General features: G+C 46.0%; 1 protein-coding gene across 1 annotated transcript; it reads right to left on the reverse strand.

Moving 5' to 3' along the window:
• Positions 1-5382: 5382 nt before the first annotated feature.
• On the reverse strand, positions 5383-14034 carry LOC144118623 (uncharacterized). The gene is made up of 3 exons (XM_077651505.1): positions 13135-14034; positions 8450-8856; positions 5383-6199 (listed from the first exon to the last, which is right to left on the reverse strand). Exons 1-3 carry the CDS (start codon positions 13976-13978, stop codon positions 5957-5959), a joined length of 1494 nt encoding a protein of 497 aa, XP_077507631.1. The 5' UTR covers positions 13979-14034; the 3' UTR covers positions 5383-5956.
• Between the last annotated feature and the right edge of the window lie 1628 nt (positions 14035-15662).

Here is a 15662-nt window from a genome sequence, read left to right on the forward strand (position 1 = left end):
ACTACTGAATGCCACGTGATCAAGTTGTAAGCAAATCACCTTGTAAACATATGCACGCTAGTATTTGCCAATTTTAAACTTAACGGTGAGAAGTGATGAGGACACTTGATCCTTGCGCTTATGAGATAAAACCTTGCGCAAAAAGCAGCCGCGCTAGCGGGCCAGAAAAGCATTTTTAGCGACGCGCTGTGATCAGTAATGCTGGCGAGGTCGATGGTGGTGCTAGTGCTAACTACCAATATGCTGAAGTAGATATGGCAGCGCCGCCTCTTCTTAAGCTGTAGAACGCCTCTTCAGATTCGTAAAAGGATGTGCGTCAAGATACCAGCGATTAAAACTTTCATACGGTGACGTGCACGAGAATAATATATTCAAACTCAGATTGAAATGTGTCTTCGTCTTGCATGCATCCCAAGATAACGAAATCAATCTAAATTCCTATGTATCCCTGTAAAGGTCACGTTTACAGCTCTTGCAAATTATCAACCTGCCTTTTCTAAACGGCACGTTCCCAAAGCGTGTCGTCGACGTACCTATACACGGCACTGAGTGAAACTCTCCGGCTGAGTGATATTTTCCGGCCCAAGTCTGAGTCTTTCAAAAGCGTTAGCTCTTATTCATCACGTTTCTCGATTTCTTGGTGTCTGCTACCACCTCCCTTCGGCGTGAAATAATTTTAAGTCCGAGGAATTCAAGATAGCGGCCCTCATAGCAAATCGATATAGCAACCCAATTGGTGATTGATTGGTGACGTCATTAGTATATCGAATTGGTGATTGATTGGTGAGGTCAATGATTTGGGACGTCATAATTAACTAGTTGCGTGACGATGTTTAGTAGCTTATAACTCAGTAGTTAATGTGGTCATCATAAAACTAATTAGATATTTGGAATCCTCTAGATTGTTAGAACACGTTAGATATCAATGTTAACTAATTAAGTTAATTTATAGTATGTTTAGGCTTAAACTGAACTGCTTATAATTAACCGATGAGTCATGATCTAACTAATGGCATATTCGTAACGGGCTCGATGAGTAGAATATGTCACACACCAATATCGCCTAATTAGGTTAATATTTAGTTATGATTAGGGTTAACATGGCGGCCGTGACGTCAGCACTCGGCAGCTCACAAGGCGGTAGGCGCCCGCTCGCCGTGAGGAATGGAAAAGTAGCCTAATCACGTGGTAATACATCGCATGGACGATAGGTTGCGATACCATACAGCTAACGCTCGCTACTTCAATGTCTTCCAGATAGTGGTGGCATAATTTTTTAGTCTATTGTTTGATGGGCGCTTCTGAATAGATAACGGGGCCTGTAAAGTTACGCTACTCACGAAAAATGGTCATTGCTTCACCAATATGTTTGTCCTTCAGCTTCGATGAAGCGCCACTAGTTCGTCATATTTCTCAACTCTCCCTCTATTAAATTTATTCTACTTGATTCTTGAAGACTTATCTCAACATCGATTTTGTTTAAAAAAGAATAGCGCCAATTGAACGGTCTGCATCACCAGCGAATGTGAAGCGGGTTAATTTCGGATAATGCCTTCTCAGAAGCCGCGTGTGCGCATTGCGCGCGTTATGATACTGAAAAAATTATGTGAAAAATATTCAACTCTTCCCGCTTTTTTCCGCGGTTTATATGAGGAAAACTGTCTGGCTTTTTTGCATCGAGCATGAAATTTCATTTCAGTTGAGGCGTAACTGTTTATTAAATTCTGCCAATATAAACGCTAAAATGTCTGGCACTGAAAACGTTATTATGTGACCTCTCCAAGAAACCACATGAAACGCGAGTCACAATAGCAATAGTAGTCAATGTGAACTCATGGTGCAGGTAACCCAGTACAACGACATAGTTTGAGCGCATGAACAGCAAAAGCGCAGAAATAGTGCGAGTTAATTGGGAAGAGAAGTATGGAATGGAACATATTATGCCATACCTAGAAGCGCTGAAATCACAAAACTCCAAAGGATACTAAAACAAAATTCTCAAGGAAATGAATATTAGAACGAACACAATAATTAAATTTGAAAATATGATAAAACCAGCTAATGAAGTGCAGTGTAAAACCGAAAGTTTGTAAGGGTAATTAGATTAGACGTGAAAAGAAGGATAACCAAACCCGAATTGTGACACCGGTGGTTGAGACAGGGTTTAATTTCGTATTGAGCTTTGATTGTGCTCATTAGAAATTAACAACCTGGGTCCTGAAAATGACCACAACTTGACCTGAAGAAGCATATTCATAATGAAAATGTTCCTATATGTTCTTAAGATAACATACTTGTATTACAGAGTCAAATGAACAATATTGCGATTTTCTGCAGTCTACCAGAGTTCATAAAAATTTTGTTCACGCAGATAGACAGATATGGTATTGCGCTCAGGACGGCTATGACTAATAAAGAGAATGAATTCGTTTCAATCACGCGGAAGAGGCAGAAGGTGGCACAAAATTATCAGCAGTTAAAGTGTTTGTTCAGAAGGCTTGATGAAGAGAATACAAGGTTCTTTGAGAGGAGCGGATGGGCTCTAAGGTAAATTCAAAGCTTCCTTTAGCTCAATTATAAAGTTGGAACAGAATCTCGAAATAATTACCAGTTTGTATCACACAAACAAGAAGGGTGTGCATATTGGACAGGCGCTGACGTCTCCAACAGGGACAGCCGAAATATTTTAGCATAGAAATGAAAACAATAAATGCCATTGTGAAGCTAATCCGCCTCCTATAATTCTGACACCTCTTAAAACTATGAAAACTATTTTTATAGCTATCTAAGCAGCAAGCTTTTGCAAGGAGTGCCATATTATCAGCATATGGCAGGTATGCACAAAGGATTAGGCCCATAATAATTAAATAAACTGCGAAAAAAAAGGATAAAACTAGTCTCCGGAAGGATTCCTCACACCATCGGCCTAAGCACCGCATAAGACGCCTGGTATGCCGACTATTTGCGGTTGTGGACGACGAATCCGAATTAGTTGACGAGGATCAATTTTTGCGAATGGAAAAAAAAAGAATAATTTGACTAATATTGTCAGATGACCTGTGGACGCTATTAGCCGTTTGTCACTAACTTTCGAGATAATGTGCGAATCGTGTCAGGGTAGGTATTTTTCTACAAGCGGACTAGTTCTGGTGAACCGTTACCGCGTCTCGTCCTTGTTGTGAGTCACAAGAGCATGCACTTTCCATGACGCACGGTAGGTAAGCTGGCAGCTGCCAGCTGCGTGTTACTCATCCCATGCTGCTTCTAACAGCACGTGTCGTATTAAAAGGGGAAACTTACTGTCCGCGGGTGTTGGTGCGCCCAAATACTGCTGCCACCTTCAAAAAAGAAGCGCCCAGCTTTATTCAAGCGCTCGGCTGCCACCATATCCTACGGTGAAGCAAGAACCTGTCATGGTACCTTTGTCATTTTTCAAAAGACTTCTAAGACAGCAGCCACGGCCACTTCAAACAACACGGACTGAGAGTGTGTAGTAATGAATTATGATATTTCTCTGCGACCACCTCGAATTCGTGGACATTCATGTGTTGACACTAAAATACGCTTCGAGCACCAGTAATTAGCGCACACGAAGGCGAACGACACGTGCACGTGTTTTTTTAAGTTCATGAGGAGAGGAATGGCCTAAATGTGGTGTGACCGATTGCGCTCTGAATGCTTGCTGTGACTATGTGCTTCTTGTACAACTAAAGACTCTATTTTCTTGAAGATGGTTGATTACACAGCGTGGAAATTGTAATATTAAGCGCAATTAACATACTCTGATATTAGACAACAGCTTTAAAGCACTGAAATTATAACTTGCTTGTGCGGACGCAGGATGGAAACAAATGACTACAGAGGGAATAAGGATTGCCTGTATACATAAAATTGTTGCATTCAGTTTAATTGGGAATGATATTGTTACGCGGCGACCAGCCGAAGAATGAGGCGAGGTGAACGATGGCAGTGAGATGATCTTTAATGGCTGCTGGCCTAGCGCGAGCGCTCCGTCCCGCGCCACTGCCAGCTTCGTCGTCTTCGTGAAAACATGACAATAAAGCCTTCACTTCCTTTTTATGCTATCTTAGGCCCAGTGCAATGAAATAAACCCACGCATGTTTTAATGCTATCATTCGAAATTGTGTTAAATACAAATATATCAGTTTGACGTTCATTTGAACAAATATAAACCTGCAGTAGTTTCAAATGTCACGTCAATTTCACGTTCATTTTTGCGCAGCCAGTATGGTCGGATAACCTGTCATAATATACCAACTGAACCGGTCATGTTTAAAATTTGCAGTGTTTGCTTGGCTTATTACTGCGGATATTTTACTAAAAAGGAATGCTATAGCAATTTCAGGCACCAGCCTGGAAAGAACTTATTTGCCATCGGAGAATCATTGCATTTAACTGCATAGAATTTATAACAATATAGCCTGCAAGAAACGAAATGCATTACTGAAAACCGCACGAACACAAGAAGAGCTTAAATTCTTGTGACGCTGCATGGGGAGCGAAACAATTAACTAGGCAATTTTCCTAACTAAAACCTCATCATCTACCACCTTATCTGTTCGTTTTTCTTTTTTTCTTTGCTGTCATTGACTAAGGCTACCTTCGCCACAGAATCCTTTCATAAATTATTCGGTCAGAGGCATTAGGCGTTCTCCGTTAAGCAACGAAGAAAGCATTATAGTAGACTTCGAAACCCTGTATATTACGCATGCAAAAAAAATCTCATAGAAGAGAATCTTTTTCAGTTGTAAAGCCAATGAAAACATTCAGAGCCGCGGCCACTTTGCTGCTTAGCTTCGGGTTAAGCGACGCCTACTGTTCAACGCTATGGCTCAGGTTCGCGGCCTGGCGCAGTAAAAGCATTTTAATTCAGGGACACCATGTTGTAGCGTTTATTATCGCAATTTATTCTTTCGCTTCAGTCAGTTTGGTTGGCACCAACTTCGATACAGAGCCAGCGATTGAAATTTTTTTAGCTACCAGTTATGACGTCATAAGTCGCAGCTTATCGCGGAAGAAGGGCAAATGAATTTCTCAGTTACAGAAAACGGCCCCTTCTGAAATGCAAGTTAGTAACAATTTTTGGCAGAAACTAATATTATTTTTGACAACACATTCTACATAAAAGGCAATGCACACGGTACACTGCGTTTCTAATGTTTTTCACACCGTCATAAAAGTAGGCATTTGCAAACACAGCAAAATAAGCATTGACGCGGCTTTAAAATTTTCATCGACGAGAACTTATTCCCCCAGAACCTTGTTATGGAGTTCGCTAACGACAAAAAAAAAATCACAGGGAGAAATTCGGAGACATAGAGTGCATTTTTTTGCTTATTATGAGCAGCGGAAAGCATGTGCGTGGGCATTTGAGGCTGCTTACTAGCCTTAAGATTAGCTCCGAATTATGCAGCACACAAAATGAACCATGGCATCCTGTGCTAGCTACGATCAATAATAGCGTTGTCAATAACTGAGTATATCGCTACGAACACGGACGGCGCCTGACCAGTACATACATTTCCCAGAGAGGTGAAGGTCAGAATCAGCTTCACTTGGCGTCTAAGACCATTTAGTCTACTAGTCATCCACTTGCAAAGCATCGTAAGTTTGTCGCAAGCCTCCTCTAAGCCTAAATAAAAGAGCCGTGTTTGCCCTCGTTCTTCCTTTGTTCTGTAGAAATTAGACACCTCATGAATATTGTCGTTTCAGTTTGCTATTATTTTAATGCTGTGCCACTGCGTAATCGGCACAATATCAAATCATCTTTTCTCTTTTTTGGCGTATCGATGTGATGAAGTTCTTGAATTAACAGCACCGTATTATAAGTAAATTGCGTTGAATAAAAAGGCTGCCTTCATATCTGTGCACCCTCATTTGAACCAACAGTGTTCCGTGTTGCTCCGTAAGCTCCACGCCTCCACGCAGCCACTTGTCAGCAGTTGTGCGCAGGGACCTGAGAGCAGTTGAACGCCTCTGAGTACAAAGGCAGTGTCATGAGCGCCAGCCGAGACAGTTTTGCCACATCCTCCTCTTCGCCGCAGAGCGTCCGCAGGAATCGCATGACGAACAGCCTCGTCTTCAGGGCACCGCTGACACCGCCCGGATCTCGGATCGCCGCCGCCCTGTGCGCAGTCTCCAGGGCCCAGGATGTCCGCAGCACGGAAAGCCTCTCCCTCTGCAGACGATTGCCACAAAAGAACTTCCATCACTGGTGATCACCATCACAATCATTGCCGAGTTATCGTCCACCATAAAATAAAGGCCTCTCTCATATCTCTCCAATTAACCCGGTCCTCTGCCAGCTGTTGCCGCCTTATCGCCGCAAACTTTCCAATTTCTTCTGTCTATATATGACCATCTGTCGCCCCCGCTACATTTGCCTCCTCTTAAAACTAACTCGAGTACCCTAACAGACCCTCTGCAACCTGATCTTCGTACTACGTGCTGTACCCATACCCATTTGCTTTTCAAGGTTTCAGCCAGGATACCGTTTAAATGTTCCTTTCCTTACTCATCCTGGTACCGTCCGCTATGCTAACATGCACTACAGAACGAAGCGCTGTTTGGCTGATGGACTTTAAACTGAACATTTAAAAACTACATAGGTAAAACAACGTTTAAACCGGAATATTCGGTTGCCATTGATATGCGCAACGTTTAACTCTTGTAGAAGACGTGGGATTTGGGACCAATAAAGGAAACTAAGCCTGCTTTGCTTACAAGGCTGAGGCCGGATTGATATGGAAGCGAACGAAAGAGGTGGGCCTTAAAGCGACTATGGTTGAGTGCTTAGTGCGGCAGTAGCTGTTTACGTCCCTAACAAAAGCACTCACGCTGTATTTAATCAGCCAGAGCCATTTGGTTCAAGAGTGTCCAATATGTCGACTACAAATGATGAATGAACAATTGATTGCTATCGACAACAAAGTTCTTCCAAATTTAAGCGTCAGATTTTGCGAAGTGGTAAACTAATTATGGGGTCGTTGAAATTCAAGAATAAATAGGCAATGGCAAGGCAAGGAATGGAAATTGACGGCATACGACTGTATTTTAGGTTAATGGAGTAGATGGAAAATGAGGGCAAGCGAATGTCATCAGCGAATCGCAGATTACTTAGGTAGCGATCAGGCGCGGATAAATGGGTCACTTTTCGAGAGGGAGGTTTGGGGAGAGGGAAAGCATTCCTGCAATTTCAATGCCACACCATTAGAAACACCATCGGCGGGAAAATGTGTCGTCGGTCATGAAATTTAATTAAACTCCAGAACATGATATATTGTCAACGTCTCAATGTCTTAGATACGCGAGCCATTTATCGTAAGGAAATATGTATGACGTGCTTACGCATGTGCGTCCTGATGTATGCATCTTTATAGCTTCGATTAATTCTCTTGTTTTATTTTATTTTATTTCTATCAACACATTTCTCAAAGAAATTTTACATTTCTTCGACTAAAAGCAAAAAATGTAATCAAAAGGCGATCCTCCTTGCCCGCTCCTTACGTTCACAGCATGTTCCATTAGTCGCCTATTAACACATCTCCCAGTCTGGCCACTATACTGCCTACCGCATAACAGGGGAATTTTACACAAAGATACAAAGATCAGGACGCACATGTTTGAGCAATCAGTCCATATTGCTTTCTGATAAAGGGCGCGTGCATGTAAGACACTGATTTTGTCCGCATTTGTGACAACATTTCACGTTCTGGTGTAAAAATTTTGTCCTTGAGATGAATAAAATTTGTTCAAAGTTAGCGTTCGAGTAGATCGTCATCGTTCTGTGTCCTCGTCTTCTGCTGCGCTACATTGCGTTTATCGACTAGGCACTAACGCGCCCAAAACGCAACACCGATGACGTGACGTTACTTCTGGTAAAGTCATCAAAGAGTTTTAATGCTATCGCATTGCGAACATATATTGTAATTAGGCGTCCGTGTGGTTATTTCTGGTTGCAAGAATCGCCTTCAGCGTGGTTTATGAGAATGTAAAATTTCTCTATTGAAAGGAACGACCACGCCCACTCTTAATTAACTACCACGGTGGCTAAGTGTTTACGGTGGTCGGTTGCTGACCCGAAAGACTCATGATCGATCCCAGCGGCGGCGATCGCATTTCGATGGATTCGAAACGCTACAGGCCCGTGTATTGTGCGATGTCAGTACACGTTAAAGAACCTCAGGTTATCGAAATTATCTAGATCGTTCCAATGCGGCGTTCGTCGTAGCCTGAGCCGCTTTGGGACGTTAATCCCTATAAACCATACCAGACACTGCCCACGTATATCCACCCTTTGTAGCAAGCCCGAACTTCTGGCCAGTAGCTCAACACCGTGGCAAATAGGCCACAGTGTCGGCTGGGTGCGGTATTAGAACTACGAACCTGAGCTGAACAAGCGACGACGACTCGCCACGAGTGCACCTACCGCGCTAAGGTTAACGCCGAGGCGAGCTCTGGCGTAGTCAGCCAAGCAGCCCGCATAAGCCTCGACACCAATAGATGAAGAGGCAGCATCGAACACCTCCATGGCTACAAGGACACCCAGGGTGGCGTAGTTGAGGAGCTTTTCGCGCACGCCGCTGTAGTAGGCGTCGGGAACGAGCTGCGTCACGTAGTCGCCGGGAGCCCCGGCCACACCGGCGGCCACCGCGGCAGGCGATCGTCGGGAACAGTTGCCGGCGTCGACGCTGTTCGTAGCCAAGAGCGCGACGCCAGTCAGTGCGCCCGACATGTTGAAGGCTCCGCGTCGGGAAAGCAGTATGATATTGGCGATGAAGTCGTCGCCATACTCGGGCACCGGGGGGAAGGGCATGAAGGTCTCGTTGCCGACAGCTAGAAAACAAAGGCGAGATACAATTTTGGGTGCCCCTAATAACAGCATGACCACGAGGCACGCCACTGTGAAAGCATTGGAAACACAATCGTCAAGCTTGGGCCCTTCTAAATTGCACTCAAGTCTCAGTACATGAGCGTTGCAGCACTTCGCCTCTTTCGAAGAGCAGCAGTCGCAGCCAGGGTCAGACGGGGCACTAAGTGTTTATAACTAGGAGGTGTGAAAGTGTGCAGTGTTGAGCAAAGTGGAGGTGTGCAGGAGAGGGGGATTCGAACTAAATAGGTGCTCATGCGCAGTCCTTCGAAAAAGTGTAACACACCGAGGCGAAGTGATAGAAGCAGCATATCACTATTCGTAGCAAGGCTTGGAGGGGGCTCATTTCTAATTTGGAGCACTCACTGATTCAATCAGAGCAGGCGCTGATGTTTCTTTACCCCTGGAAGGGACACTGCGGATAATTAGAAATGGGGGCTGCATCGCTATGGTAAACTGTTTTAATCGCAGGGAAGCCACTCTCTACTAACAACGAATATTTTATAAGCTGAAAAGAAGAGTACAGTGGTGAGCATTCCTGTCTAGAGCGCTCCAACGGTGCTCTGCTGAGCACGTCAGCGCCATCTAAAGCTAGGCTCTGGGTTGGAGTTATGCACCCTCTGCGCATGCGCGGCAAAAACGGATGCCTGCTTACAGTGCCTGCTCACCGCTTCCTTGTCCAGCCCCCACCATGCGAGTTCGTTTCGTGCCGCCAGGGCCGCGCTGCCTGCATTTGTGACGGTGGCCAGGGTGGCGCCATGCCGCTGTGTTTCGCAAGTGTAACCAGACGGCCAGGCAAGCAAGCGCGAGTGATAGCGGATGATTACGCGTTTCTGCATACGCACCACTCGACGCAGCCATTATGTCTTTAGGCGTGCACGTGCGCTCCGTATTTACCTACGAGGGACGGTGCATTTTGCTTCTGTTCAGACCGGCCAACTTGGCTGCCTCTGGGGCTTCTTATGCCCCTGCAAGTGTAAGAGTAAATGACCCAACTACACAGGAAGTCAAGTTCCTAGATCTGTACGGGTGCCCAATGCGGTGTCCCTTGCATCTGATAACACAGCGCAAAGACAAGCCCTCACACAATACGCCTGCAACGCATGGTGCGTGGTGGTAACGGGCTAATCTTAATCTATACGGGCAAGACAAACACGGACAAAAAAACCATTTGGGTACAATTCTCGCACACTCAGCCTGGTGCGTGTCTGAAACGCGCGATCACCCGCTATCGCACGCACTTGCTTTTATAACTCCCAATCACCCGATATCACTTGCACTTGCTTGCCTAGCCACCTCATGGTTCGTGCGAAATCTTTGGGTTTCCGGCCGCTGTTACATACCTCTATCATTCAGCGCGGCTCTGGCGGCCTGAAGAGCAAACACTCAGCGGAAATGAGGCCGAAAAGACACGAGCAGGCACCGCTTTATTCTGGCAGCGCATGCGCACGGGACGCATAACTCAAACCCTGAGCCTAACGTTAGATGGCGCTGACTTGCTCCGCAAAGTAGTGTATACAGGAACACTACCGCAAAGCACCGTCGGCGCGCCGTAGGCAGGGCTGCTCACCGCCGTACACGTGTCGCCTTCAGCTGACGCTTTCGCAAGTGAAACGTATGCGTCTACACCGATTTTTCAACGCGTATCCTGGAGGCTACGATACATTGCCATTTACATGGAAACGGTAGCAACTCGTCCTTTACGGCAAGGACGTAACGAGTTTGAATTAACTGGCGGGAAAAATCTAACTTACAGGGTGACAAATGAGTGTTTTACTGTCGGAAAAAATCAACACAGCTAAAAAAAGCCAGGTAATCAATTTTCACTCGAGAGTGTAATGCCACTGTTGTGCAGGAATTTCGGCGCCGTCATCCTCGTGAGCCAAAATTACGGATTGGTTGAAAACGTGGCTACATAACACGTGGAGAGGCGGATTTGAAAAGTGATTGAAACAATAAAAAACAGGTGATTAGAAGGCCGCAATGGGAATCAAACATCATAACGTACATGCCTTGTGCTTATAGGGGAATTTGAGTAGTCTCAAAATCGAGCCCTTGACCCTTGGGTCTCGAGTAAGACACGCGAACTTTAGGCTACGGAATCACGTTCGCAGGGAATTGGTTAAAGCGATGCTTTATATGCATGTCGCGAAGTCATTCACGCAACGATTATGGCTGTTAAAGAGAAAACAGTGTCGGTGTCCGTGGGCAAGAGGAGCCGCTAACGGGTCCCACTAACACTGCCGCGTTACACCCTTACACGCGGAGCGTAAGTGTCCCCCAAATTTTTACCAAGAACAATACCTAGATAATGTCCTCAGTGTCCCTTTAAACATTCAAAAACGCCTCGAAGCAGGTCATCTGCACTACAGTAGAAACCCCTTGTTGCGCTTTTCATTGAACCGTGGGGGAAAAAATGTAGTGGCCGGAAAACATACATAGTAGCCGAACACAGCACGTGAAAGAAATTTTACATAGCTGCTGGCTGCTTTTTTTCTTTTCAATTTCTTGCAATCCGAACATGATTCTCTGCACATGGCAACGCTTTGGGCCTTTCCCGGTCGCTCTAAATGCTATGAGCCATGGCGCCGGCTACGCGGACTGTCGTCGGTTTTGCGAATCAGCGGCGGGGCTACTGTGCCTGGCTTGCTTCTTGCTGCTTTCCACTGGCCCTTTTCTTACACATCTCCCGCCTAGAGCTTGGCGCACGATAGCCTTAGATGCTTATGCGCCACTAAACCCAACACAACAAAATTCACGTCTCCCACAGAAACTCTATATAATTGTATGTGCCGCCATACGCAGGCTTTAGGAAATGAAGTGATAATCCGACAAGCATGATATTAATCTCAGAAAAGATGGGTTAAGCCTAATTGGAAATCCCGATTTTTCCTTCCTTCAGGCGGACTACCTTGCTCACGACGTGAATCGCCCCTGGGCAAATATTGTGAAAATAATACTCTTGTTTGGGCATCTTTTAAAGGGTACGTACTTGCGCGAAGAAGACGGTACAAGACGCGGGTTTGATCCCGGCCGCGGCGGTCGAATTTCGATGGAGGGTAAATTCTAGAGGCCCGTGTACTGTGCAATGTCAGTGCACGTTAAAAAAACCCCAGGTGGTCGAAATTTCCGGAGCCCTTCACTCTCATAGCCTGAGTCGCTTTGGGACGTTAAACCCCCATATACCAAACTACTGCAAAGAAGCAAACACGGCATGTACAGAGCGCAACTTTCAACTAATTTGTTTTGTGCACTGCTGGACAAAGAAATAACATTCTTAGATGGACACGTGTGATTTCCCGTATCCCTTATTTGCCTTACCTTGTTTTCGTGGCTGTTTTCTCATGGACTAGCCTTCGATTCAAGTTTTTTTTTTTTAATCAGCCTTTCTGCACTGTTTTACCTTGTTACTGGCCTTTTGGTTTTAGTTATGTTTTTGCTTTATTGACACTGCTTTTGCTACGATGAGTAAATTTTACGTATTGACCTTTTTATTGGTTTTGTTTACTTGGACGCTGCTTTTGCTGAGAGATGTTTTAAGTCTACTTTCGTCGTTCACCTCATGCAGCATCATTGCTTTTGTCTTTTCTTTTTTTTTTGCTTATGGTATTGAAGAGTTTTGTTCGAATTTTACACGTGATGCTATCTGGTGGCACACTTGGCGGCGGTATACTAACATGGCCAGTGCGTGTCTTTGTCTGTTAACATTGTGATTGCCCGGCACGGGTATAAATGTATCTGCCTTCTACGAAAATAAACTAGTTGGAAGTTGCGCTCTGTACATGTCGTCTGTGTTTCTTTGTAGTGTCCCGTCTTCTTCGTGCAAGTACGTGCCCTTCCAATATCGTGAACAAAACTGTTCTGAACAGATGTCATCAGGTTCTGTCTACCTGCCTCAGTTTCCTTTTATGCATGAACAGCATTACGCATTAAGCAAGTAGAAAGGAGAAGCCTCCGTGGTGACTGAGGTGTTATGGGGCTCGGCTTCTAACCCGAAAGAAGCGGATTGGATACTGGCCGCGGAGGTTGCATTTCGACAGAGGCGAAACACTAGAGGCCCGTGTAGTGTGAGAAGTGAGTGCGCGTTAAAGAGCCCCAGACGGTCAAAATTATCCGATAAACTATCCGATAAAGCGTACAAAGGAAAATAAGCAATATACTCCCGAAAATAATTATGAAACGGGCACCGAGGTATACTGTCTAAATTTAATGAACATGCGGGGCAATAAAGTCGCCTTGCTTACCGTCTGGCCATCCCAGGCTCCATTCTATTTCACGCTCGTCGGCCACTCCACTGAATCGCTTGAAGGTCACCTTGGACGCCTGGCGAATATCTGCCACCGTTCGCAACACGTCAGCGTCAGTACCGTAATCCAGGACGCGAGTCTTCACCCAGAGCCGATAGGCCTGTGTGACCCGCGCGCCAGTGACCTCCACGCATATCTCCCTGCGTGCGCTGTCGCTTAGGCGCTTACGCGCGGGGCGAACCAAGTGCTCGAACAGCATGAACGGCGCTATGGGAACGAGCATGAGATACACCTTCGCAGCTGCCAATTCAGCGGTGGTCAAGGCGTGCAGGATGGCGCGAACCGCTGTCGGGCTGTTCATGTTTACCGTGTAGGTGCTTGAGGAATCGCGGCGGAAAAACTCGCACCAGATGAGCGAATTGTTCCCGCTGAAGTCAGCACACGGGAACACGCCGTAGTGGCCAGTGTGGTTCACCTTTTGAATCGCGTCTCGGACAGCGTCATCGATGTGCCGGATCTTGTCGTGCAGGGACTCCGCGTCAACCAGCAGCTCGGTCGCCGCCTCCTCGACGAGCATCCTCCTGAGCAGTCCACCGTCATCGGCCGGGGCGATCGCGCTTCCCGTCGAAACGTCGAACGTGTCGTTGTCGATGGAGACCACCTTGTAGACGGTCGTCAGGCCGACGCTCATGGCAGTGTCCAACGTGAGCGCCAAGACCGATTTGAAGTCGCTGGCTTTCATCCAGAGCTGAACATCGATGCCGGCAGCGGTCCAGGAGTCTGCGATGCTGGCCTTTCTGCTTCCGAGCACGCCGATACAGGACGCGTAGAACGCGCTCATGTAGTAGAATGGCTGGCCCGTGAACACAGCTCTGCGCCGGATAGATAGCACGCTGGTGTCCACGGCGGCTACGAAGCGGCGTCTCTGCTCCAGCCAGTACGAGGCGGCTGGACGTATCGGAAGGGCGCACCAGCGACCGCAAGCGAAACTCCGCAAATCACTGCACGGTTCGGATAACAGGTCCGCCGATGCAGCCATCTCTTTCACGGCACTCCGGCAACTGGCGGTCTCGCAGAACTTTTCCAAGTTCTCCAAATCAATGAGGTTCTTAGAGGCAAGAGGCGTCATCCTGGGCAGAGGAGAGCCATTATTTACGGCACAGTACGCACAAAAGCCAGCACAGGAAACACCTAAAACTTGATAAGCGTAAGTATATAGAAAAGTCCCGATTGGTTTCATGGGAAAACAGTTAAAAGTGCGCCAAATGTCCACTAAGCAGCAATGAGACGCGGACTATTGAATAATAATAATAATTGGTTTTTGGGGAAAGGAAATGGCGCAGTATCTGTCTCATATATCTTTGGACACCTGAACAGCGCCGTGAGGGAAGGGATAAAGGAGGGAGTGAAAGAAAGGAATTTTCAAAATCTGTGCGAGCAATCTCTTTGCTGCAAATTACACAGTAACCGTCGTGACCTGTGGAAGTTTAACTATATAATTTCGTATCATTTCCAGTGCTCGTCAACCGGAGAAGGTTATCCAGGCAGCTGGCAACTATTTAACCGGTGTTTTATGTTATTTTAGGCTGTATTGTGAACAGCATGAGAACAATGATACAGCAAAAGATGTGCTTCTCGTTTTTAGGACGACCACAATATTACGGAACAGTTTCATCACTTTCATTGTGTATCTTTGTTTCTTCTATGGTTTTGGTCTTGATGCGCGCAAAGAGCACTGCGCGGCGTCACTGCAAGAGGGAATCTGCATGCGAGATAACCAAATACCTGATCTGTTGGATAATGATGATGATAATGAATTTTATGCCGCAAGGACATTTGCGGGCAGACAGCACCACAGGACAAGGTGAATTCAACTACTCACGACGGATTTTCCAAGCATGTGACACCAATGGAACCCAGCCTCAGGCCAGGGTAGAGCTTGTACCCTTTAAATCACCCGTAGGTACCCGGAAACATCGGGGATCGCACCCCGCACCAGCCGCATGCGAGTAGATGCTCAAACCAGTATAGACTACCGCTGCGGTCCTGATCTCTTCATAAGTTTTCCTTTAATTTGTCCTTCTCCAAGAGCACGGCATACAAAGAATACTGCAAGAATGTGTGCGAGACCTTTCTTGGCTTAGTGTGCATGGAGTATGGAGCTTAATGAACACATTCACAACCACACGCGCTTTTTTTTTGCTTTATCTGCAGTTAAAAACTGAACGTGGTCAGCGCATATGCAGCTAATAGAACGCCTATCGTCGGCAACCACAGATCGCTCTTGCTCGCAGGTTACAACTGCGCTTATGTCTTAATTTTCCTCCATCGGTATTGAGCCAGTGCAGGTTGAATTTTTGCATTAGCGTTAGTGTCTTGAGCATCATAGATCGCTTCCATCCGGAGAAGCATTTCGCGTCTGTAAACTATGGCTTCATATGGCCGACGACGACTTAAGCTGTAAGCGTATAGCGCCGACCACACTTGTGCTGAGCGCGACTTGAGTAAGGAGTTTGTTAATGAGC

The sequence above is a fragment of the Amblyomma americanum genome, chromosome 2 (genome assembly GCF_052857255.1).
Source record: "Amblyomma americanum isolate KBUSLIRL-KWMA chromosome 2, ASM5285725v1, whole genome shotgun sequence".
In the NCBI taxonomy this organism is placed as follows: domain Eukaryota; kingdom Metazoa; phylum Arthropoda; class Arachnida; order Ixodida; family Ixodidae; genus Amblyomma; species Amblyomma americanum.

Coding starts and splice junctions, on each gene's coding strand:
- LOC144118623 (XM_077651505.1), bottom strand. CDS start 13,978: ATGAGCGCGTTCTACGCGTCCTGTATCGGCGTGCTCGGAAGCAGAAAG. Junction 8,857..13,134: donor GAGCCTGGGATGGCCAGACG/GTAAGCAAGGCG, acceptor TTTGTTTTCTAG/CTGTCGGCAACGAGACCTTC. Junction 6,200..8,449: donor TCGGCGTTAACCTTAGCGCG/GTAGGTGCACTC, acceptor AATCGTCTGCAG/AGGGAGAGGCTTTCCGTGCT.